The sequence below is a fragment of the Mesoplodon bidens genome, assembly GCF_964165515.1.
Source record: "Mesoplodon bidens genome assembly, chromosome: 14".
Classification (NCBI taxonomy): Eukaryota; Metazoa; Chordata; class Mammalia; order Artiodactyla; family Ziphiidae; genus Mesoplodon; species Mesoplodon bidens.
Genome location: NC_138170.1, coordinates 62590351 through 62616606, shown reverse-complemented (window position 1 = coordinate 62616606; position 26256 = coordinate 62590351). Strand labels below are relative to the sequence as shown.

Sequence of the window (26256 nt, the reverse complement as noted above, 5' to 3'; positions counted from 1 at the left end):
AGATGAGGATTTTTTTGTGTCTTTGGTTTTAAAGTTTTAATCAGGAGAGTTCCTAAGTGAAGTAAAATGTGAAACACACTTATGTATATTAATATACTCATATAATGTTAGTGTAAGTATGGTACAGTCAATCCTTCTTTATCCGTGGTTTCACTTTCTGTGGTCAGCTGCAGCCCAAAAATATTAAATGGAAAATTCCAGAAGTAAACAATTCATACATTTTAAATTGTGCATTGTTCTGAGTAGCATGATGAAATCTCACGCCGTGCTGCTCCATCCTGCCTGGGACGTGAATCATCCCTTTGTCCAGTATCCATGCTCTATATGCTTCCTGCCCGTTAGTATAGGAAAAAACATAGTATATGTAGGGTTTGATACTATCTGCTGTTTCAGACATCCACTGGGGAGGTCTTAGAACATATCCCCCGCAGATAAGGGGAGACTACTATATTATAAGTATTGTAATGATAAAATTTTTTCACTATTTTCTGTGGTCAGGAGTAGTATATATTATTAGAACATTATTGAGGTTCATCATTTGATGAAGGGTCGTTTTTCTTGGCTTCCAAATTGCTCTCAGATATTCTTGCTACATGTTGAAACCAGGACTACAGGCTAATATCATGAGCTTTAGGGACCCATAGCTGTTTCCTATATCCAAGAATTACTGTGGTATGTTGTTAGATTAAATTATGCTTGCATTTTGAAATGGGATCTCAATGCACATAACAGCCTTTAATTTTCATTTTATTCCCCCCTTCCTCGTATAGTAGTGATTGAAAAAACATCACCTCCTGTGCCTGTGGAAGTAGCTCCTGAAGCTTCAACATCAAGCGCCAGCCAAGTCATTGCACCTACTCAAGTAACAGGTAGGTGCGGTATCGACGTCACAGAGCCTGTGGAGGAGACGTGGATATGAACTTCATTTTAAATGTAGTGTCAAAACTGTATCACATGGGGCTTCCCTGGTGGCGCAGTGGTTGGGAGTCCGCCTGCCGGTGCAGGGGACGCAGGTTCGTGCCCCGGTCTGGGAGGATCCCACATGCCGCAGAGCGGCTGGGCCCGTGAGCCATGGCCGCTGAGCCTGCGCGTCCAGGGCCTGTGCTCCTCAATGGGAGAGGCCACAACAGTGAGGGGCCCGTGTACCACATACACACACAAAAAAAACTGTATCACATGTATCACAAGATTGCTCATGGCAGAGTTAGTCATAAGAGCAAATATTTGGAAATAATCTAAATACTGTTTAAAGGAGGAATATGTTTAAACAAGTTATGGTACATATGCAGTGGAATATCACATAGCTATAAATGTTTTTAAAGTATTTAATGTTGTGAGGAGATGCTTATGGCAAAATATTAAGAAATATAGAACACAGTGATTCCAATTTTATTTTTTAAATGTTTACAAACAGAAAAAGTTCATCACAGTGTTTAACCATCCCCAGTTGATAGGATCATGGATAACATTTATGCTCTCCAATATATTTTTATATATTTAAAAATTCTTTATAATAAACATATATTATTTTAATCATTAGTGACAAATTATAAAGATTTATCATAATTTGTAACCAACAGCCTAAAAGTTAATATCCTTAATGTATAGTGAGGTCTTATACATCAGCAATAAAAATGCTGATGGGGCTTCCCTGGTGGTGCAGTGGTTGAGAGTCTGCCTGCCGATTCAGGGGACACGGGTTCGTGCCCCGGTCCGGGAGGATCCCACGTGCCGCGGAGTGGCTGGGCCCGTGAGCCATGGCCGCTGAGCCTGCGCGTCTGGAGCCTGCGCTCCGCAACGGGAGAGGCTACAACAGTGAGAGGCCCGCGTACCACACACACACAAAAAAAAATGCTGATAGAAAAATGGAAATAATGTAATCAGGTAATTCATAGATAACATACCAAGAAACATATATGTAATAGGAAATTTCAACTTTACGAGTAGTCAAAGAAATGCAAATTAAAATGAGAATTCTTTATTCTTAACAAATTAGTATTTAATTTTTACTAGAGTGAAATTGAGGCTCTCACACATTACTGAAAGGTATGTAAGCTAGTTCAACTTTTCTGGAAAGCACAAACTGGCAATATGTGTCAAGAACTTTAAAAAATCTTCAAGACTGTTAAGTCAGTATCCCATATTAAAATAACTAGTATAAGGAAATAACATCCCCCCAAACTGTTGTAATGGTTTATATAAATGGACACTTACCACAGCACCATGTATAATAGAGAAATAGAAAAAAAAAAACCTAAGTATTTAACTATAGGGAAATAGATAATTATATCTACATTGAAACAGTATGCTACCATCAAATACTACAGTATTTTTGAAGAATTTTTATTAAAATCTCTCAGAAAATGGTCACAAGATATTGTTAAATACAAGATGAAGTATATAAAAATGAAGGATACAGGGCTTCCCTGGTGTTGCGGTGGTTGAGAGTCTGCCTGCCAATGCAGGGGATATGGGTTCGTGCCCCGGTCCGGGAAAATCCCACATGCCGCGGAGCAGCTGGGCCCGTGAGCCATGGCCGCTGAGCCTGCATGTCTGGAGCCTGTGCTCCACAATGGGAGAGGCCACAACAGTGAGAGGCCCACGTACCACAAAAAAAAAAAAAAAAAGGATACAGTGTATTAAACCAAATATGTATAGCTGATTCACTTTGCTGTACAGTAGAAACTAACACAACATTGTAGAGCAGCTATACTCTGATAAAAATTTTAAAACAAACGGAAAAACACAAGGATTTACTGTATAGCACAGGGAACTATATTCAATATCTTGTAATAACCTATAATGGAAGAGAATCTGAAGGAGAATATAAATATATGATTGAATATAAATATAAAAAAGAGACATACATACATTGAGAAAATGCTAGAAGAAAATACACCAGATATTAACAGTGATTATTTTTTGTAGTGGGGTCTGAGATGTTCGGGTGTTGTTTCATTTTAGAATTTTTTGTGTATTCCACATATTCTTGTGTGGAAATATAGTATTATAATCAGAGAAAATACCACTAAGATGTATCACAGCAGCTTAAGTTCCCGATGTCATTGTAGGATGAGGCTGGCAATGAGGTTGGCAGGAGAAGCTAATAGAGGAGTGTGCAGCCTCCCTTAGAATTTCACCTCTTCAGAAACATGACATGCATCATTTCCAATAGACATGTGCTTGGTTAGATGTGTTAATTAGTGGGACTGTGGTGATTATTTCACAATGTATACATATTAAAATATCAAGTTGTACACCTCAAATACATACAGCTTTTATATGTTTTAAAAAACCAAAAACTTTTACCCATTTTCTCAAAATTGTGGATGTAATTTCTCTTAGATACTTGAACTGATACAGCAGACTAGAAAGTGTTTTTAAAAAGCACCCCTGCCCCAAGGTGAAATGCAGTTGACTAAATAGTGCAGAGTCGCATCATGGACCCAGCAGTGTGTTTTCACCTACTTCAGGGATACCCTCAAGGTGCAGCTGCACCCAGAGCCATGGTCTTCCCACGTGAATGCAGGGCAACTGCTCTTTGGTTTTACTATAAATACCGAGTAAAGCGTTATAGAAATGTTAGCTTTCTAAATATTTCTAGTGATACGGTGAAATGCTAGTGATTTTTTTTTAAATGGCTGTGGCTAAAATTGTTATTCTCTGTTCTGAAGTCACATGTATGTCTACCCACTTTATTAATCCCGTCTATGAGAGACTCTGCTATGCAGTGCAAGGCATACAAACATGTAATATACCATCTTGATCAGCGAGGATCTTCTCATTGTTTATATCAGCATTAAAAAGAAAAATTGCAGTCTTTCAGTGCAAAAGTTCTTTCAAGTACTCTGTTTCCATTTTCCAATGTGAAGACATACTTTTGTGCCTTTTTAACAATGGCTGACTTCAACCATCAGACTTCTTGCAAACTAGCTTTGTAGACGTTAAGTTTGGCTAGATAAAGGTAGTTTCATCATTTAAATGCAGGCCTGTGAGGAATAATAAATTGCAGTTACTCAGCTTCAACTGAACTGTGGAGCTGATTGAAAAAAATGAAAGTAGTTGTGCTATATGAAGTTGTTAGAAGACAGCTTAATTTGAGTTTGGCAGAGACACAGGGCTAACATCTGCTATCACATGTTTGAAGCACAAATATTTCCTTCCAGGAAACAAGTGACATTGAAATTTTATTTTCATGCAGCATTTGTAGGTGCTCCGACTTCATATAGTAAAAGAATCTTTCTAAAACAATCCATGGGGAGAACATTGTAGATAGTCTTTGAATTTAAGTGGCTTGCAATTTTTGGAGCCATACTATATGATCTGTAATCTACACTAGAACAAGAGGACTGTTTTGTATCAAATTTAATTGAAATCAAAATATAGATGTTCCCATTGGTTTTAATAAGAGAGCCAAACATGTAGGTTGAAGGAGCAATCTGATCATTTCTTTCTGAAACATTAGGCAGTGGTTTGTTTTGTTTTGTTTCCCCTAGAACACAAAGGAGGTAGATGTTTGTCACTCTTAGTTTCATCCATAAATTGAAGAAAGGAATAGAATAATAAGTAGGTGCCTAAAATAAACAAAATAAGCTCCACATTGCTGGACGATGCTTTATGATGGTGAGATTGGAAGTAGCCTTTGCAGATTTCATCAGACTCACTTTGACTTGCAAAGTGAGCCACATAGTTGCAGGGAATAAGTGTGATACTTTCCACTCTCAGCAGCTCAGTTGGTGGTTTTCAATATTATTGGCATACTGTTTCCAAATAAATGATACATTTCAGCATATAAATTCTCGATTTAGCATAGTATCTTAATAGCTCAAGGATAGGTTGGAAAATCAAACCTTTATTTCTCTGGCGAGTATTTACAAAGTGGAAACATCTGCTTCAGTTGTTGTGGGACAGTTTATGCTCTTTGTGGGGGCAGTTAGGAAGCCAGGGCATTTCTGTAAACCTTTCCATGAGTTGACATTTGATGCCTTCCTCCAGCTCTTCCTAAACTTTCTCCATGGCCCTTGCAGACCAGCCAGAAATTATTCTTTGACTTTCATGACTGCTTTGTGTAAACCTTTGTAATCATCATGGCCCAAACATTATAACAACTATTTTGCTCATTGGATCTTTTTGAGAACTCAGAAATGACCACTTTATAAAAACGTTTGTCCCTGAAGCATATTACCAGTATCATGACAGCCTCAATAAACTATGTATGCTAATGGAAGATGAACTTTTTTCCATGTTAACTCATCATGCTTTAATATTTCCAGCTCTGTTTATTTATTTATTTTGAGTAATCACATGATGAGGAAAAAAGCTAACGGTCAGCATACTCATTCTCATATTTTGTCAAAAGCTCTTTTTCATTTAATTCTTAAAAATAAAGACACCAAACTCTTAAATCCACCACTGACCTTTTTGCTGGGATAAATAGAGCATTTGGTTTTCCACTGGCTTTTGGTCATGGCTCTTCTTCCAAATTCTAAATGGGCTCCCGGGAAAGAAACAGTAAGGTCCTTGGCCCAGTGCAGGTGAAGCTGTTTCAGGGGCCACATGTAGTAGGAAAGCATAGGGCGGTCCTGCAAACCCGGGGAAATGTGATAGGTGTAATGAAGGAGGACACCCGGAAGAGTCCAGTGGGAGCAGTCTCTTGATCTCTGGGAAACCGAACATGCTTTAGAAGAGAAGACATTATCATTAACCAGAGTGCCCGGGAGGCCAGTAATTAGTGCTTCCTGTGCGAGACTTTGCCATATTCCCAGTGCTTGTGTTGACGCTATCAGCATGTACACAGAAATGTATGTTTTGACCTGAACTGATCCTTTCCATGGGAACAGGCTCACAAGCCTATGTGTGAGTGACCTCTTAGAAAAATGTAAAGCATAATGTCTGTGCCCCACAAAACACAGAGAAAGCCAGCAGCTTTTTTTCAGTTTTAAGACAATACCCTCAGGACTTGGCTTTCTGTATAACTTATATGTGATCAAGAATGAAAGCGTATCGGTGCTTTGTGACCGCCTGGAGGGGTGAGATAGGGAGGGTGGGAGGGAGACGCAAAAGGGAGGGGATATGGGAACATATGTATATGTATAACTGATTAAATTTGTTATAAAGCAAAAAAAAAAAAAAAGATTCCCATTGGGGTCACTCTGATTCCCTTTCATTTCTCCTGAAATGCCTCTACTTAAAGCCCAGTATTAGCCATTGCTTTTATACTATAAACCAAACTCCTCACAATGGCCAAAGAGTCCAACATGATTATTTCATTCCTGCTTACTTGTCCTGCCTCTTATAGTCCTTCCTTTACTACTGTATGCTCCAGATACACATAATTGTATGTTTTCTCTTGCTGTCGCTTTCACATTTCCTCTTCCTCTCTCTCTCTCATGTATCCTGTCTCTCTCTCTCCTCTACTCTACACCACTTCATAAAAAAAAAAAAAAAAAAAAAAAAGAATGAAAGCGTAACAGACAAGGAGGGAAAGCATGGGAAGAGGTGGTGGGAGACATGTTGTTAAAGTTTTAAAATAGGAATAGCAGTAATTTACTTTTTACCTTAAAAATGGTATTGATCAATTTTTGGGGTTCTTTTTTTTTTTGAGACGTGGTTGACATAACATTATATAAGTTTAAGGTATACAGTGTGTTGGTTTGATACATTTGTATATTGTGCTATGATTATTACAAAAGCATTAGCTAACACCTTTATTATGTCACATACTTTTCCTTTTTGTGTGTTGAGAACAGTTAAGATTTAATCTCTTAGCAACATTGGAATATATAATACAGTGTTGTTGACTATAATCTGGTAAATTTTTTGATGAGTAGTACAGAGAAAGCAGAGGTGTTTCGAAGTTGTTATGGCTTTCTTTTTTTGTTTAACTTAGAAGGGTGGAATCCTCCTAGCAAATGGATAAAAGGTATCTCTGAGGACAAACTGATAAGTTACATTCATCACTCCTATATTAAAAAAAAATGGGGCAAACGGTGTAGAAATCAAGTATACGTTAGTAAATGTCCCTTCACTCCTTTGATGTATCTCTTAGTACCCTCTAGTGGTGTCAGAGTAACATTTTCTTACATACGTTAGTACCAACTGGGATCAACATTTTGAAGCTGCATCTTTATGTACTTAATCTGAGGTAATCAACTGAAAATCCTCAAACTTCCCTCATAACTATTTCAACCTCATAACTTCCATTTAAGACACTAGATTGGAAGGAAAGGCTATTATTATTCATTTCTTAAGACTAAGGAATTAAAATTCTTAACCATTTCTCCTATCTTAGAGCTGACTTAAGAAGAAAAGATCTAAATATTGGCACACTGGTATAGGAATGTATCTCATCTGAATTAAGCATCACATATTTTTGAAGACTTTTGTTCACACATGTAAAAGAATCCATCCTAAAGCTATGCCTGAATAAGGACAAATAAATATTTGGTAATCAACAAATTGGTATGTGTGGGGCTGGGGGTGGGGCAATGAGTACTGATCAAGCCTTTCCTGAGAACCCCAGATGTACAGCCTTTTAATTCTGAATTCTTGTTCCTAGTATATTAAGTCATCTTCTAATTTTTCTTTTTGCAAATCTGATCAATATGTCTTTTCTGTTTTAAGAAAATGGCAGATAAGAACATAATGGAAATAATTACAAACAAAATCAAGAAATCTAAATACCAATAATTTTCAAAGAAGGCATCCACCTACATTAAGAATAGCTGGTTAAAAAAAAAAAAGAATAGCTGGTTAAAGATGTGCTTCTCACACTATTCTACTAAAGAATTCTTATAAACAGAGAAGGGAGTGCTTACCTGAGGGTCTAGGAGTAGAACCTGGAGAAGATTACCTTATCTGCCTTCAGATTTTTGTGGCACTTAGAGATAATAATTTTTTAAGAAAGACTTTTCTGATTATAGAAGTAATCATACCTGTTCGTTGTAGAAATTTTGAAAAATACAGAAAAATATAGACAATACAAATCCCCATAATTGTAACACTTAAGACTTATTTCCTTCCAGTCTTCTGTTCTGTGTATAAAATAATTTAGATCATATCCTATACTATAATTTGTACCTAACTATATTTTCTTAACAAATAAGCATTATCCTATCCTGTTAATGATTATATAATGATCTATGCTATGTATGTATCATAATTCATTGTTTTATGTTGTTAGTATCAGTCACTTAAGTCTAGGCAATCATGTTAATCACCCATTTTTTTTTAGCCTTTTGGATTATTTTTTCTGTAATTTGATACTATACTGACTATAAACAGTCTATTTTTCTGATAGTGAATTAGCATAAATAGGCTCACTAAAGGTATAAGTAACTTGTAAATGTGCGTTTTTTTCATAATCCAAGTGATTTGGTGCAAAATACTGCAGTTCGTCCTTATAAAGCCTAGCAACTTTTCAAATGACTTGCATCAGTTGTCTTAAAATCACAGCACAGTGAATAACACTTGATGACAAATGAATGTGGTTTGGGTTTTGGAGAGCAACCTCAACCCCAACTTAGGTCATTTCCATAGTGAATTTTTGTTAAAACACTGTTTTTCACATCTTTCTTCAGAATTCACAGTGGGTTATTGCTGACAGTAGCATGCCTGTTTTTCTTTCCTTCAGACCATAGATTGCTCTAACAAAGGTGTGATTTAGCTTGTCATGCTTGAGGCCCCGTCTTCCTCCACTGGGCCACTTGGGCTCATCCATGGTCTCATCTGTTTTAAGCGTTGTTTTACTACGTGATGACAGTGAGATAATAGCCCAAGGTAGTTATTATAAATGTGCTGTTTCTTTGTTATCTATTCTTAAATGACTTCAACAGGAACAGCCACAGTAATCAGTAATAATGGCTAACTGTTTAAATTTTTTATTTATTTTTATTTTTGGCTACGTTGGGTCTTCGTTGCTGCACGCGGGCTTTCTCCAGGTGCGGCGAGTGGGGGCTACTCTTTGTTGCCGTGGGTGCTCATTGTGGTGGCTTCTCTTGTTGCGGAGCAAAGGATCTAGGTGCGCAGGCTTCAGTAGTTGCAGCACGCGGGCTCAGTAGTTGTGGCTCACGGGCTTAGTTACTCGGTGGCATGTGGGATCTTCCTGGACCAGGGCCCTAACCTGTGTCCTCTGCATTGGCACGCGGGTTCTTAACCACTGCGCCACCAGGGAAGCCCAATAATGGCTAACATTTATTGAACACATATAATGTGCCGGGCATTGAGCTACATGCATTATTTAGGTTAACTCTTTAGAACTTCACGCTGTGAAGTTGGTGCTCTGATAATTCTCATTTACACAGACAGAAAAGTGAGGCTTAGATTGTTTAAGTAACTTGCTCTTTGTTACAGAGCTAAGAAAGGGCAGCAAGGTTGGTACCTGTACTGTCCTCCAAGGCTGGGCTTCTGACCACCAGCTGTGCCCCCCCGCCCTCCACTATTCTATTATACATTCTTACAAAGATCATTGAAATCAACAGACTGTCTTGGAGTAATTCATCTCAGGTCACCTTTGAGTCCTCAGGTCCTCTTGGTAATAAAACACGCTGTGATGGCCTTCACCCACTGGGAGCTCCTCTCACCTTGCCTTGACCACAGCCTTGTCTGTGAGTGGAGTGAGGACTCGGGGCTCATTTTCTCAGGCTTCATAGAAGAAGCCAGTCTCACGCAGGAATCAGGAGGAGAGTGAGGGAGGAATTGAGCAGAGAAGATTTGGAAGAAGATTCTACACTAGTATAAATAAAATATGCTCCTGTTGAAATTGGCAAATTAAGAGTAAGTTACATCCAGAAGTTCTGCTTTGACTAGAAGTGGTAAATCTTTCTGGAGAATTAATAAGAAATTTGGAAGGAGATTGAATATAGTTTTTGGAACTTGAATTTGGCCTGCTAACAAATAGAAAGTTACCATCTATTTCTTATCAGGAGAAATCATGTGATTAGTCCATCATTCAAAATGAACTGGAGTGGATAGAAACTCATTGATGGGCCATCTTGGAAATTCAGAATTGACTATAACGCTTAACATGGCCTCTCTCTGAATTTCCACCTTCTCCAGTTCATCTTAGGAGTTGTTTCATTAAGAATTATTGATGACCTTGGTTGGGACTAACTGATCAATAATGAAATGATGATCATCGGTAATCAAGTGAATTTATACTTGATTTTAGAGTATAAAACTTTGTTTTCTAATTGCATACTTGGCAATAAGGTAATCAGGAAACACAAGTAATGGTTTGCAAGTAGCAATGGAATCTTTGTTTATATCTGTTTTTCCCTACATTTTTTTATTTTTAAAGAAATCAATGAATGTACTGTGAACCCTGATATCTGTGGAGCAGGACACTGCATTAACCTACCGGTGAGGTATACCTGTATATGCTATGATGGCTACAAGTTCAGTGAGCAACAGAGGAAATGTGTTGGTAAGAAGAGACACTTTTGGTAGATGAAATTATTAAATATCAAATATTTGCACATAAAGAACATTTTTATCATGGGGAAAATGTTATTGTGTTTAATTTTTTAAAAATTTTATCCCTGAGCTAAAGGTACTCAAAAAGAGGTTCAGTAAACTCCTAGGAGGCTCTTACCACTTGGTTCAGTGCTACCTACCTTGCCAAGTGTAATACAATTACATAAAGGTGGAATAATTTCCCAAAGCTTTTCAGGTAAAGAATATAAAATTAAGAGCTCTAGAAATAGCTATCTACAAACATATTTAGCAAAACAAATGAATATATTCTGCAGTAAAGAATTATGTTCATGTAAGTTCATAAAATTTGATTTTTAAAAGGGATTTCTATATTGAAAATCAATATATGCTGACACAAAACTATTAATGAATCTATAAAGTAGGGATCTCATATATGCTTCTTTGGGGAAAAAAATGAATCTCAAAAAGGGGTGTAATAGTGTTAAGTAAGTCATTTTAATGTGTTAACACTAAATTTAATACCCTTTTTTTAGAAAAAGAAAATTCAGCACTAAGAGTTATAAGGCAAATATAGAGCAACAAAGGCATATACCTAATTAAACCCATTTTAATATGCTGAATGCCATTATGCAGATGTGACTTTTGCTGTTTTGTTTTGCATACATATGTGGGGTGAGGTGTGAGGGGAACATCCACCTGCTCCATAACATGGCTATTACTCTTGAATTTGTATACATTAGATGTATCATGTTTAGAACCCCAGCATATAAAGTTGAAAAGGGCAGTCGGTCGAGATGATTCAGTCTCGCTTTACCCAAGTGCACAGTGAAAGGGTGCCTGTCCCAACATTTCTGACTGTCTCTGCTGAGCGGGCCTGGGAGTTGCACAGTGAATTCCAGTGCTTACATGACTCCAGTTATCAGGCAGGTCCTTTTGTGGTGACCTGAAATCTTTCTCTTTGAAACACCTATGTCATGGTTGTAGCTTGAGCTTTCAAAGCAGTACACCGTATGTGTATTCCCTTTTCCCAGTAACAGCCCTTCAGGTATTCAGGAAGACCGATCGTGACTCCTTTTACTGTTTTCCTCACTTATAAAGGTTTGTGGGACACAGGGGATGGTGTGCTGGTATTTCATGAACAGAGAGACTGAGAATTTCATGCTAGACTACACTAATCCTTTTATCTGTCTTTTTGTTAACAGATATTGATGAATGCGCTCAGGCCCAACACCTCTGCTCCCAGGGACGCTGTGAAAACACTGAGGGAAGTTTCTTGTGTATTTGCCCAGCGGGATTCATGGCCAGTGAGGAGGGTACTAACTGCATAGGTAATGACAGTGTTCTTTCTGACGCGTAAATTCCCGCATGTGGGTTTCTAGCTCCCCTAAGATTCCATCAGTCCAGGGCTTATTCAGACAACCCCAAATTTATTATTAAACCCCTGTTACAACATAGTTATCTGCTAGATACTGGAAGATTAAAAAATGGAATTTTTCCCCAACAGTTTTGAATGAATAGTGTCAAATGTCTGCAAAAACCAGAGGCGTTAAATGTTTCTTTTGGATTCAAGTAAATCAAAACCACTCAATTTTTTTGGAACAAACCAAAGAGATGATAGATAGTAGGAATCAGTTACTTCATTCTTAACATCGAACTAACCTGGGAGATGGGAGAGGTTTGGAATTATGTTTTGGGAAATAAACCCGACAACGTTTTCTGCTTTGAGTAGATGTTGATGAGTGCCTGAGGCCAGACGTCTGTGGGGAAGGGCACTGCGTCAATACCGTGGGGGCCTTCCGGTGTGAATACTGCGACAGCGGGTACCGCATGACCCCCGGAGGCCATTGCGAGGGTGAGTCTGCTGAGAGGATGGGGAGCCTGCGCCCCTTTGAAGTGCTGAGTGCATGTGACCATGAAATGCAGGGCTGGGTCCAGAACCCAGGGCTGGCGGGCACCTGGCCTGGTACGAATTTTCCTTCACCACCGATCTGTGCAGGATACCAGCTCATCCAAGCTCTTGCTGCCTTCTGGGATCACAGCCCCTTTGCCTTACTTCAGTGGCTCTGTCTGGGTCATTTTCCACCTTCATATGTTCTTTATTACTCACTTCAGTATCTGCCTTCTCTGGTATGTGGAGTGAAATCACTTTAGAACAATTAACTGCAGAGGATTTTAGTACAGACCCAGACTTAATTATAGTGTCTGCATCATTCATCTGGGGGCACGGTGCAGGTGTCACCAGTGTGGACTTTTTGTTTTCGACCTTTTCTCCCTGTTCTGTTCCTTTGTCTCAGCTTCTTTCTTTCGCATGTGTTCTGGGACTTGCTTGCAGACTGTCTACAGAAGTGCTGTCTGACCAACTCCAAGTCAGATTCCAGCTGTGCTAGATAAAATTTCTTTTGTATCGACCCCAGCAATGGATTTGCTCTCGTAAAAATGTTTTGAAAAGTTTTTAACTTTTCAAAATTAAAATGATTAACCATTGAATATTTCTGCTCGTGCTTGTGTCCAAGTCACACAGGTACTTTTTGAAACCACCATGGTATGCTTTGAATAATTATTTTTGTGAAGAAATATGTTGAACCTCTGCTTAAATCTTGCCAAAGAAATGTGAGGGCAAAGGAGCAGGGGTCTCTGGGCACGTTTTTGAGGAGCCTGTCTGTAGCGATGGTGCTGGTTCTGTGGGGTTCCCTGCCTGGCTGCCTGACATTGAGCCTCTTTTCAGACGTGGCTGGGCCTCCAGCACTCGGGAGGGATAGGCCGGTTGGGGCAGGCTGCTCTCAGCTGTCTCTTGGCTCCTACATGTTAGTTTTCTTCACAGTTCTAATGACCGGGTCTGGAGGGAGAGCCCATTAGACAGTTTTTTGGCAGCCTGCACCTGCCTTTTCTTGCTGGCCCCTTGCCTCAGCCCCTGAGTTATCTGGAGAGAAGTGGGGAGCGTTTTATGTTACTGCCTCTCTGATCAGCTCCCATTGGAACAGAGATATGAACTCTTCTTCTTACGGCTGAGGGCCCTGGGACAGCACAGGTGTGAAGTGTCCCTACTCTCCTCTTACGGGGGACTCTCCCTCTGCTTTGGAGGTAGCTTGAGGATGGGGAGATCAGAGACTATGGCACGACCCCCACACTCAGTAACTGTCTAACTTGGAGCCAGGTATGCAGCCCCTCCAAAACTTAGTTCTTCCTCTGTAAAATGGGAACCATGCAGTGAACTTTCAGGCTTGTGCAAGTAAATAGGTGTTGCAGAATGTGGTATGGTGCCTGTCACCTTGTTACTTCTCAAGAAGTGTTAGTTTCCTTAAACTTCCCCTTTCCCTGACTCGTTTTGTTTTTGCACAGATCTTCTCAGAACATCTATAATTGTGGGAATGTTTTATAAAAAAAAAAAAAAAGGCGTCGGTATGTCTGACAAGCATTTATTTGCAAAGCAATGCTCCTCCAGAAGGTCAAATATGGATCCTCAAGTTCTACACACAGACTCAGGACAGGAAGATAAGCTATTTAAGGAATTACTAGAGCATAAGGATGGACAGTAGAAAGGAATAGAAAAGAAATTTAAAGATAAAGGAAATAAATGGAAAGCAGTTAGGAGACTATTCAGTGTATAGAAATTATTTAACAGAAATATCACCAGCATTCCCTGAGTAAATAATTATGTAATTCTATCCCCATGAAAAGGCTTGAAATGAAGGAGTCAAATAATGTAGCTGTTTTCTAATTTCATCATGGACCAGAACCAAAGGTCCCCGGGCTTCTGGCTCACTGAAGATTTTCTCAGCTGTCACTGACAAAGTTGCTTTCAAACAGCGCCAGTCTCCAAGGAGTCTATTGTAGTTTACAGACGTTATCTCATGCATCCTTACTTTATTCTGTGAAGGTATTACCAGGCCGGTAGTCCCTCATTTACAGATGAGGGAACAAGCAAACAGAGGTGAGAGCAACAGGAAATGCAGGGATATTGTCTTGTGTTTCTCAGCCTTGTACCTTATTTATCAAACCAGCCTATCTCAATGACCCTCTCTGACTTAGCAGTTGTAGTTCCATTTTTTAAAATATCCCATCCAGAGAAGGATGTAATGCTGTTTGGAAAATGAAACTGGCAAGCATCATCTTTTTGTAGAACAAGAAGTCCCAGAACATCTGACCTTAAAAAAAAAACACTGTCATTGTCTATTGGCAAGAATTTTTCGCTGATAGGAAAAAAAAAAAAATTACAACACTGACCTGGTGCTTATTCTATTAATAACATCTTTTACCTTAAGCATCTTTTCACACATGTCTAGTGATATATAATGAGAGATGAATTTTGAGAATTTATCAGAATGATGACCTCAAATACCCATGTATGTTCAGTGTATTTGTTATATATTTCTTTCACTTTTTAGCTTATGTCCTGAAAAATCTGTTTACATTTCAGGTATGATTAGAGGTCCTATATACATCTCATATTGAGACACTTAGACATTGAATCCACTCACTTGAATTCAAAACTCAACTCCAGAAAAACACCTATTTTTGTTGGGGTTGGTACCCAAGGTGTTACTACTCATTTTAAACTATGGAACCATCTCCTATATGTTACTTTTCCTCCATTTTATTGTTTTACTATTCTTGAAAAAGCCTGAAGCTCTTGTATCTCTGCCACAGTTCCATCCGTATTTAAGGTGTTTTTTTTCTCCTCACATTGAAAAGAACAAGGATTAATAACTTTCGTTAGCTGTGAATGTGAAAAGTAAGGTGTATTTTAAACCAGAATGTATTACCCTATGATCATTCACTGTATTTTCTGGAAAATCTTGGAAGTATCTGATGAGTTCATTCTCTCCTAATATTCTTTTTCCACCTCCAAGGAATTCCTATTATATGCAATGTTTTAAATTATTCAAACCTAGGATGTTTTGGGGGCCATGAAGCCAAAGCAAGGATTTCCCTAGGGCATCCAGTGTCTGCAGAGAGAACCTCTAGCCAGGTGGATAAATGGCTTCCTCACTCTCATGTCCATTTCTTGTATTTCTTTCTGGCAAGCCATGCTATTACTTGAAAGGTTTGATGTCCAGAAAGTGGCCCCAGAGAACTGCCAATTCCCAGAGTGGAGAGGTCTGGGCCTGCCAGTTGGAGAATTGGGGCCAAGTTCTTCCTTGGAACATGTGTAAATATTTCAGTCAAGGTATACTTGGCCATGCATTCTCACTGTGTGTTTAAGTACAGACCCAGTGTGTCACTTTTTCAGTTACTGTTTTCCTCACCAAAATGTAGATAAAACATGCCTCTTTTCCCCTTCATCATACGAGTCAGTTTGTGTTTTAGTATTCTGATAAAATGTCTGTGACCTAGCTTTTCGATTTTTTCAGATGTTGATGAATGTTTGACTCCAAGTACTTGTCCAGATGAGCAGTGTGTGAATTCTCCTGGATCTTACCAGTGTGTTCCCTGCACGGAAGGGTTCCGAGGCTGGAATGGGCAGTGTCTTGGTAGGTACTAGAGTGTTATCATAGTTGTGTTTCATCTGTCTGGCCCGTTTTCTGACAGAGTGGTATAATGCCTCTTTCAAAGTGGAAAAAGAAAAAAAGGGATGTAACAAACTCATGACATTCAGAGAAAAGTTCTAAGTAACTTTTAGCCATGAAGAAAGTAAGAAATTCAGTTGACAGGAAGGAAGTGAGATTTTACATGGGACAGATAATTCTGATTGAAACAAATTGTTAGCCCTGGTGTGATTAATACCCAAAACCAAATAAAATAATCAGTGCCACAGAGAGAGAGAAGTGGAAAGCAAAATGCTTAAAACGAGAGAAAAGGCATGAGAAGCTACCACAGACTCATAGAATCAGGAAATATACACAGACTTGCAGCAGAAGTTGCAAATGTAGAAAGAGAAATCTGGATTGATTGCCCATGCCCCTTATATTCATTCATTCATTCATTCATTCATTCAAGTATTTAACAAATATGGAGTGCCTACTTTAGGCACTGAGGAAGATAAGTGATGAATCTGCTTTGGTCCCAATTACCTGTGCTCTAGTTAGCTTTCCCTGTTAATGGTTTTCCTTCGTGTTTCTGATCTTTTTCTGCTCCGTGCCACATCCTGACAATGTGAGTTAAACTTTTCCATCCTTCCTTCCTTCTTTCCTGTCTTCCACAAATGCAGTAGAACTCACTATCTATACCCAGAGTTGTACTCAGTGCTGGGATATACTGAGGGACCAAAAGAGTACCTTCTTCATGGAACTTACTATCTAGTTGAGGAGACAGATACTCAGCCAGACATCTCATAAGTAAATGCAAATGTACAAATGAGCCAAGTGTTAGGAAGGAGGGTTCTCTGATGTTACAAGAGCATGTGACAAAATGAGTTGCCTCAAGGAAAATTCTTGAGTTAAGCTTTGGCCGGGGGTTTGACTGGGGTAGGGGATGGGAGGGAGATCATTTTGGACATTTGACATGTGCAGGGGGCTTGTGGAAGGAGGAAGCAGGTCATGTTCCAGAAGCTGAAAGGCTAGTGTGCTGAAGGCCAGAGTACAAGGGAAGATTTGATGCAGGGTGAGGGGGCAGACCATGCCAGACCCTGTTGGTCCTACAAAAAGAAGTTGGTCTTTATTCTTACATCTCTGGGAAGACGCGTGGGTGTTCTGGTGGAGGTGGGATAGGTAGGCTTGGTGGAAGCACTCCCAATTTCGAAGCTTTGGACTCATCAACTGGCAGCATGAGCTAAGCCTCTACCAGTTTCAGGTGGTCCCCTGCCCTGAATCTCATGCCCATCCCCAAGGGTATCTGTCAGTGGAATTGTGAGGTGCTGATCTTTGGGGAGAAGAAAATTTTTTGTTTTCATAGACATTTGTTTATGTAATTGGTGTCGGTCAGAATGTGCATTTGGTTTTAATTTTTCCATTTGGCATAAATTTCATAGTTGCCTATCAAGGTTCCATTCTTGTACTCGTTTTCACATATCACTGCATATTGAAATCCAAGAGCAGAGCCTGAACTTTACCTTAACTAACAAAAATTCATAATCGTGGTATAAACACAGCCCTGATTCATGAATTTACTAATGCAACATGACTGACCAAATGGGAAAGTGATGCTCTTCAATGTAAATGCATGGATCTAGGTTGGGGAATAATAATAAATGAGTTCTTACACCTAGATGTGCGTAATCAATCTGATTGTGACCACGCTGCTCCAGTTGAGTGACAGAAACAGAGCACCTCATTTAACAGCAATATCACGTTGCCAGCCAGATTAGTAGAATCATAAGCAGAACTATTAGGTCACCACGTTACTCACCCCAAGTCACACACTTGGCCACTTGGCCAAGCAATAACTTTCGGTTTTGCATTGCTAACTAAGGTCACACATTTCCTATTAAAAGTAGGCCGGGTACTTTTCTCCTTCTGCCCTGGGTAGAGTTTTAGGTTCTACGTCATCTGTCCATCAAGCTTCTCCTCTGTGATGTAATTACAATGCCATCCATTGCTCACCTTGAACTTGCAGTTCTTGTAAATTTCTCCTGTGGGCTATTACAGATTGTACCAAAATGGATTTTTCCATCTTAGTTTTTTATGGCAGTTGAGCTTTAAATGTTAAAGTTGAGTGGGATGAAAAGCAGATATTGCAACATATACCTTTCTGCTCAGATTGAGCCAATGAATGGATTGGATTTTTCTGCAGTACTCTGACAGTGCTTGTGAATACCCAGTCATATCTTTTTGGTTTTGTTCCTTTATACACTTTAGTTCTCATCTTTGTACTTCTGGTACTTTAAAATACTTTTCAGAAGGTGCAATCCTACCTAAGCTCATCTTTGAGTTGAGCTCATTGATAACACAACCTGACATATATTCATTTCTTCATTTGCCACTTTCATCATTCAACACTGTATTCATACTTTGAGCCAGGCATTTTGTTTTAGACCCTGGGAGTTGAGAGTGAACAAAATAAATTTCCTCCCTTCGTTGCACTTATAGAGTTCACAAGTAAGAAAGCAGAGTATATGGTATGTCAGGTGTGATGAGTGCCATGAAGGAAAAAAAAAAACTGCCTAAGGGATATAGAGAGTGTTAGAGATTCTATGGAGGTCAGAGAAGGCATCACATGATAAATGGTTTACAAAATGTTTCTTGCTAATCGACTGTTTCTGTGTCTAACAGTTAAATGTGACTAGTTTTGAGGCTTTCTCTATCCTTTTAGTGCAGACAATTCAGGGTACATTGATGAGACATTTTCCCCCAAGTTTTAATGTATGAGGGCATTAAAGACTAAAAAAATTTCCTGAATCTCATTGTTGGGAGAAAAGTCCAACACAGAGCATTTGTTAGTTGTCATCTGTAGAGATGATAATCCCTACCTCGCTGGGCTGTTCTGTAAGTCTTAGTATCCTTCCTTCTCTACCACTCTCCTCTCACAGCATATTTTAAAGCTATTATAATTAAACTTGTACAGTGTTGTACAAAATAGTACTTTCTTTGGCATTATGCTTATGGCTTTATTTTTTAAAAAACTCGTTGATCTTGATGTCCAGTTGGCTCTTTTTTCTATTACACGGTTTCATTAAGAATTAAGAATTGCCATTTTGACCCTTATATTCTGCAGGGATTTGATGCCAGTTACACTTTCTGCTGCTTTCGCTGACTAAATGGTGAACTTGCTAAAACCGTTAATGGCCTCTTTGTATTCATGCCATGTAAACTGGATCTTACTGATTGATGCTTCTCCTTGATTTATGAATTAGAACAGAAATTGTTTGGGGCAGAAACAGGTAAAATGTCAGCAGGTGCTGTCTGGGGTTTTATACTTTTTCCTAGGGTTTAGTTCAGGGCATATGATCCTTCATTCTCAATAGTTTATTGTGCACTTTCAAACTTTCTATCCCTTAATGCTTTTTTGGCAACTCGTGTTGGCTCTTCTGTTAATGTACCTTCTTCTTTCCAATTGTGGATTTCTGTGCTCTCTTGAGAGCCACTTTCATCGTTTAACACTGTATTCCTTGGACCTCACATTCAGCCTGGAGCTGTTGCCCACACGATCCCCACCTTTTAGGACTATTTCATCACCCTGGGTTCTGGCCAGTTCCATCTGGCTGCTTTCAATCAGAACCTTTCCTGAAGGAAGCTAATGTGTCAAGTCCTCAATTTACAGGTTTCCCTTGACTCTTGAAGTACTAGCCTGATTCAGACCTGACTAGAGCCATCCCCCAAAGGAAATTCTCTAATATATAATTGTTTAAAGATGCATTTAGTAACTGTGATATAAAGATCATATTTCCCTGAATTTAGGCAGATTTTGGGCTATGTGACCTCTCTGAAGCTTGGTTTCAATATCTGTAACATGTGTATTGAAATACTTTCTTCATGGGGTTTATTGTTAGAATTAAATGTGATATAAGGCACTGAGTAAGGTGTCTGACACAGGTAGGACCCAAGAAATGTTATAATCCTTCTTCCCCCAACCCTATTACCTCCATTTTATTTCCCTTGTCCTGAAATAGAAGAAATGCAATAGTAACTGATACCTGTTAAAGTAAATTATATGTCACATTTTTATGGATAACTGTCTTCTCTTTGGCTTTCTTTAAGCTCATTTCATATAGTTTTTAACTGTCATAGGAGCTTTCTCTTTTGAATTTAAGTTATCTCAATCTTACAGTTTCCTTTCAACTTCTGAGCATTTTTGTTTTGCTGGAATATACCTCTTGAGAATCATAATGCTTCTCTGCAGGGTCATCCCTAACAAATGTTTTCGCTTCTACAGTACTGCCATCCTCTTTCTTTTGCTTCACTTTCTTTGCTCACCTTCACAATATCTACACAATAGACACAATATATAATATCTGTCACCTGGTAGATGTGCGCAGCTAGCCTTTTTTGAGTTTATTGCCTTGCTTTATAGTTGAGTCTGACAAACCATGTGATACGGGGACACAAATTTCTGAGATTTTAATCAAAGTGATCCTTCTTTGTTGGCCGTAATTAAGTTAATGATGACTTTGTGACTCCCATTTGAGTGTTCTAAACGTAGTAGGTCTTTGGTATTTGAAGAAATTAGTATTGTTCAATCCACTTGACAACTGGTTAGCCACAGTCTTAACCAAAACCAGGTGCAGAAAACTTGCAGGATAAACGTGGAGAGCTCCTTGTTCTAGGAGTTCTTTTCACCTTAGGATTTCTTTTCAGATTTTAAGACTCATTGTTAACCTTTATGGAATATATGAAAATTCATAAACGTAAATAAAATGGAAGACTTTAGTCCTACAATTATTCTTTTTATGTAAGATGGCAGCTGAGCTCAAGGTCTACCTTTTGTGGATATTATAAAATGTGCAAACATCAGCCTTGTCCCTAAATCATTATATGCTAAAGGAATCTTCTAGTCAGTCAGTAAGTAGTTATTGAGCGCCTACCTATGTGTATGTCTGCTAGATGCCAGAGAAGATTTGAAGTTGTAAAGAAGCAAAACAAAACAGTGTAGAACGGTATAAGGGCCTGGGGGTGGGGGAGTTGGGGAGATGTTGTTAGAGGATAACACACATTTGCAACTAGTAGGTAAGCCCTGGAGATGTAATGCACAGCTCAGTGATTGTAGTCAACAATACTGTATTATAAACCTCAAAGTTGCGAAGAGACTGGATATTAATTGTCCTCACCAGGAAAGAAATAATAATTATGAGACATGATAGATGTGTTAGTAATGCTATACAGTATTGATCATTTTGCAATATGTGTATCAAATCATCCCTTAAACTTGCACGACGTTACGTTTTATTGAAGTATAGTTGATTTGCAATATTGTATTAGTTTCAGGTGACAACGTAATGATTCAACATTTTTATAGATTATGCTCCATTTAAAGGTTTTACAAAATAATGGCTGTATTTCCCTGTGCTGCACATTACATCCTTGTTGCTTAACTTACATAATGTTATAATGTCAATTATATCTCATCGAAAAAAAACAAACTACTTCTGAAGGCAGGAAATATACCTGTGTGGGAATACTAGTTATTGTAATAACAAACAATTTCTCGTTATATAGTTTACAGTATACCTGTAGTACAGATATAGAAATATTTTCCCAAATAGGTTAATGGGCTTGCTCCTGGTCATAGGTAATAAATGGCAGAGCTGGGGCATGATCCCAGGTCTCTTAGCTTCAAAGCTAGTATTGTTTTGTTTTATATAATGTCTCATATACCTCTCATGTACACTCAAGACAATTAGAGGACAAAACAATATAATTAAGATAATAAGGAAAATAAAAGTTCATAGAATGGAAAGATCCATGTGGACTGGAATCGTCCTTTACAAGCAGCAATAGTTCTGGCTCAGGGGTTCTAGAGTCTGAGATGGCAGGCCTATCCATAGGTAGCCCAGTTGAGATTTTCTGAAAGACACAATGTTCTTTTAGAAAGGTGAGGTAGAAAGTTAGTGATCTGCTCAGATTAGTGGGTTGATTTTCTGAGGTCACCTTTGGATCTTCATCTGCGATGTACATAGCATTGGCTGTTTTCCAATTCTGAAAAGCAGTGATGAGTCTTTCAGGAACATACAACCTATTTTTGTAGGCAGCTCTGCTACTGCATATTTTTAACTTCGTCAGAATTGAGAGAGGGGGTGATATCCTGAGGATTCACTATACCTCAAGTGCAGGTGAGGTGATTTCATTGCGTTGGCCTAATCAGCGTCTGTGTCTCATTTTGCCATGCTTCCTTTTTTTTTTTTTTAAACATCTTTTTTGGAGTATAATTGCTTTACAATGGTGTGTTACTTTCTGCTTTATAATAAACTGAATCAGTTATACATATACATATATCCCCAAATCTCCTCCCTCTTGCACCTCCCTTCCACCCTCCCTATCCCACCCCTCTAGATGGTCACAAAGCACTGAGCTGATCTCCCTGCGCTATGTGGCTGCTTCCCAATAGCTATCTATTTTAAATTTGGTAGTGTATATATGTCCATGCCACTCTCTCACTTTGTCCCAGTTTACCCTTTCCCCTCCCCATGTCCTCAAGTCCATTCTCTACGTCTGCTCTTTATTCCTATCTTGCCCCTAGGTTCTTCATGACCATTTTTTTTTTTAGATTCCATATATATGTGTTAGCATACGGTATTTGTTTTTCTCTTTCTGAGTTACTTCACTCTGTATGATAGACTCTAGGTCTATCCACCTCACTACAAATAACTCAATTTCGTTTCTTTTTATGGCTGAGTAATATTCCATTGTATCTCTGTGCCACATCTTCTTTATCCATTCATCTGTCGATGGACACTTAGGTTGCTTACATGTCCTGGCTATTGTAAATAGAGCTGCAGTGAACATTGTGGTACATGCCTCTTTTTGAATTATGGTTTTCTCGGGGAATATGCCCAGTAGTGGGATTGCTGGGTCGTATGGTAGTTCTTCTTTTAGTTTTTTAAGGAACCTCCATACTGTTCTCCATAGTGGCTGTATCAATTTACATTCCCACCAACAGTGCAAGAGGGTTCCCTTTTCTTTACACCCTCTCCAGCATTTATTGTTTGTAGATTTTTTGATGATGGCCATTCTGACTGGTGTGAGGTGATACCTCATTGTAGTTTTGATTTGCATTTCTCTAACGATTAATGATGTTGAGTATTCTTTCATGTGTTTGTTGGCAATCTGTATATCTTCTTGGAGGAATGTCTGTTTAGGTCTTCTGCCCATTTTTGGACTGGGTTGTTTGTTTTTTTAATATTGAGCTACATGAGCTGCTTGTAAATTTGGGAGATTAATCCCTTGTAGTTGCTTCATTTGCAAATATTTTCTCCCATTCTGAGGGTTGTCTTTTCGTCTTGTTTATGGTTTCCTTTGCTGTGCAAAAGCTTTTAAGTTTCATTAGGTCCCATTTGTTTATTTTTGTTTTTATTTGCATTTCTCTAGAAGGTGGGTCAAAAAGGACCTGGCTGTGATTTATCTCGTAGAGTGTTTTGCCTATGTTTTCCTCCAAGAGTTTGATAGTGTCTGGCCTTACATTTAGGTCTTTGATCCATTTTGAGTTTATTTTTGTTTATGCTGTTAGAGAGTGTTCTAATTTCATTCTTTTACATGTAGCTGTCCAATTTTCCCATCACCACTTATTGAAGAGACTGTCTTTTCTCCATTGTATATTCTTGAATCCTTTATCAAAGGTAAGGTGGGGGCTTCCCTGGTGGCACAGTGGTTGAGAGTCCGCCTGCCGATGCAGGGGACATGGGTTTGTGCCCCGGTCCGGGAGAATCCCACATGCCGCGGAGCAGCTGGGCCTGTGAGCCATGGCCGCAGGGCCTGCGTGTCCGGAGCCTGTGCTCCGCAATGGGAGAGGCCACAACAATGAGAGGCCCGCGTACCAAAAAAAAAAAAAAAAAAAAAAGGTAAGCTGACCATATGTGCATGGGTTTATCTCTGGGCTTTCCATCCTGTTCCATTGATCTATATTTCTGTTTTTGTGCCAGTACCATACTGTCTTGATTACTGTAGATTTGTAGCATAGTCTGAAGTCAGGGAGCCTGATTCCTCCAGCTCCGTTTTTCTTTCTCAAGATTCCTTTGGCTATTCGGAGTCTTTTGTGTTTCCATACAAATTGTGGAAGTTTTTGTTCTAGTTCTGTGAAAAATGCCATTGGTAGTTTGACAGGGATTGCATTAAATCTGTAGATTCCTTTGGGTAGTAGAGTCATTTTCATAATGTTGATTCTTCCAGTCCAAGAACATGGTATATCTCTCCATCTGTTTGTATCATCTTTAATTTCTTTCATCAGTGTCTTACAGTTTTCTGCATACAGGTCTTTTGTCTCCTTAGATAGGTTTATTCTGAGGTGTTTTATTCTTTTTGTTGCAGTGGTAAATAGGAGTGTTCCCTTAATTTCTCTTTCAGATTTTTCATCATTAGTGTATAGGAATGCAAGAGATTTCTGTGCATTAATTTTGTATCCTGTTACTTTACCAGATCATTGATTAGCTCTAGTAGTTCTCTGGTAGCGTCTTTAGGATTCTCTATGTATAGTATCATGTCATCTGCAAACAGTGACATCTTTACTTCTTCTTTTCTGATTTGGATTCCTTTTATTTCTTTTTCTTCTCTGATTGCTGTGGCTAAAACTTCCAAAAGTATGTTGGATAATAGTTGTGACAGTAGGCAACCTTGTCTTGTTCCTGATCTTAGAGGAAATGGTTTCAGTTTTTCACCATTGACAACGATGTTGCCTATGGGTTTGTCATATATGGCCTTTATTATGTTGAGGTAAGTTCCCTCTAGGCCTACTTTCTGAAAGGTTTTTATCATAAATGGGTGTTGAATTTTGTCAAAAGCTTTTTTTGCACCTATTGAGATGATCATATGGTTTTATTCTTCAGTTTGTTGATATGGTGTATCAATTTGATTGATTTGCATGTAATGAAGAATCCTTGTATTCCTGGGATAAACCCCACTTGATCATGGTGTATGATCCTTTTAATGTGCTGTTGGATTTTGTTTGCTGGTATTTTGTTGAGGATTTTTGCATTCATGTTCATCAGTGATATTGGCCTGTAGTTTTCTTTCTTTTTCACATCTTTGTCTGCTTTTGGTATCAGGGTGTTGGTAGCCTCGTAAAATGAGTTTGGGAGTGTTCCTCCCTCTGCTATATTTTGGAAGAGTTTGAGAAGATAGGTGTTAGCTCTTCTCTAAATGTTTGATAGAATTCGCCTGTGAGGCCATCTGGTCCCGGGCTTTTATTTGTTGGAAGATTTTTTATCACAGTTTCAATTTCAATGCTTGTGATTGGTTTGTTCATATTTTCTATTTCTTCCTGATTCAGTCTTGGCAGGTTGTGCATTTCTAAGAATTTGTCCATTTCTTCCAGGTTGTCCATTTTATTGGCATAGAGTTGCTTGTAGTAATCTCTCATGATCCTTTATATTTCTGCAGTGTCAGTTGTTACTTCTCCTTTTTCATTTCTAATTCTATTGATTTGACTCTTCTCCCTTTTTTTCTTGATGAGTCTGGCTGGCTAATGGTTTATCAATTTTGTTTATCTTCTCAAAGAACCAGCTTTTAGTTTTATTGATCTTTGCTAATGTTTCCTTCATTTCTTTTTCATTTATTTCTGATCTGATCTTTATGATTTCTTTCCTTCTACTAACTTGGGTTTTTGTTGTTCTTCTTCTTCTTTCTCTGATTGCTTTAGGTGTAAAGTTAGGTTGTTTATTGAGATGTTTCTCGTTTCCTGAGGTACGATTGTATTGCTATAAACTTCCCTCTTAGAACTGCTTTTGCTGCATCCCATAGGTTTGGGGTCATTGTGTTTTCATTGTCATTTGTTTGTAGGAATATTTTGATTTCCTCTTTGATTTCTTCAGTGATCTCTTGGTTATTTAGTAGTGTATTGTTTAGCCTCCATGTGTTTGTATTTCTTACAGATATTTCCTGTAATTGATATCTAGTCTCATAGCGTTGTTGTTCAAAAAGATACTTGGTACGATTTCAGTTTTCTTAAATTTACCAAGGCTTGATTTGTGACCCACGATGTGATCTATCCTGGAGAATGTCCCATGAGCACTTGAGAAGAATGTGTATTCTGTTGTTTTTGGATGGAATGTCCTATAAATATCAACTAAGTCCATCTTGTTTAATGTATCATTTAAAGCTTGTGTTTCCTTATTTATTTTCATTTTGGATGATCTGTCCATTGGTGAAAGTGGGGTGTTAAAGTCCCCTACTATGATTGTTACTGTCGATTTCCCTACTATGATTGTTACTGTCGATTTCCCCTTTTATGGCTGTTAGCATTTGCCTTATGTATTGCGGTGCTCCTGTGTCTTCTGGTTGGAGCATTTAACTCGTTTACATT

The 26256-nt window shown here is 38.6% G+C and overlaps 1 protein-coding gene across 7 annotated transcripts in view; it reads left to right on the top strand.

Annotated features, from left to right (window-relative positions):
- LTBP1 (latent transforming growth factor beta binding protein 1) overlaps positions 1-26256 on the top strand; it is a 424505-nt gene that overhangs the window by 289011 nt on the left and 109238 nt on the right. For 4 of the 7 annotated variants that reach the window (XM_081253652.1, XM_081253651.1, XM_081253649.1 and 1 more), the window contains 5 exons: positions 771-869; positions 10298-10423; positions 11637-11762; positions 12164-12286; positions 15786-15905. In XM_081253652.1, the coding sequence (XP_081109778.1) occupies positions 771-869; positions 10298-10423; positions 11637-11762; positions 12164-12286; positions 15786-15905 (594 nt within the window). The remainder of the gene's footprint in view (positions 1-770; positions 870-10297; positions 10424-11636; positions 11763-12163; positions 12287-15785; positions 15906-26256) is intronic. The other 3 variants (XM_081253650.1, XM_081253654.1, XM_081253653.1) reach the window with 1 other exon arrangement.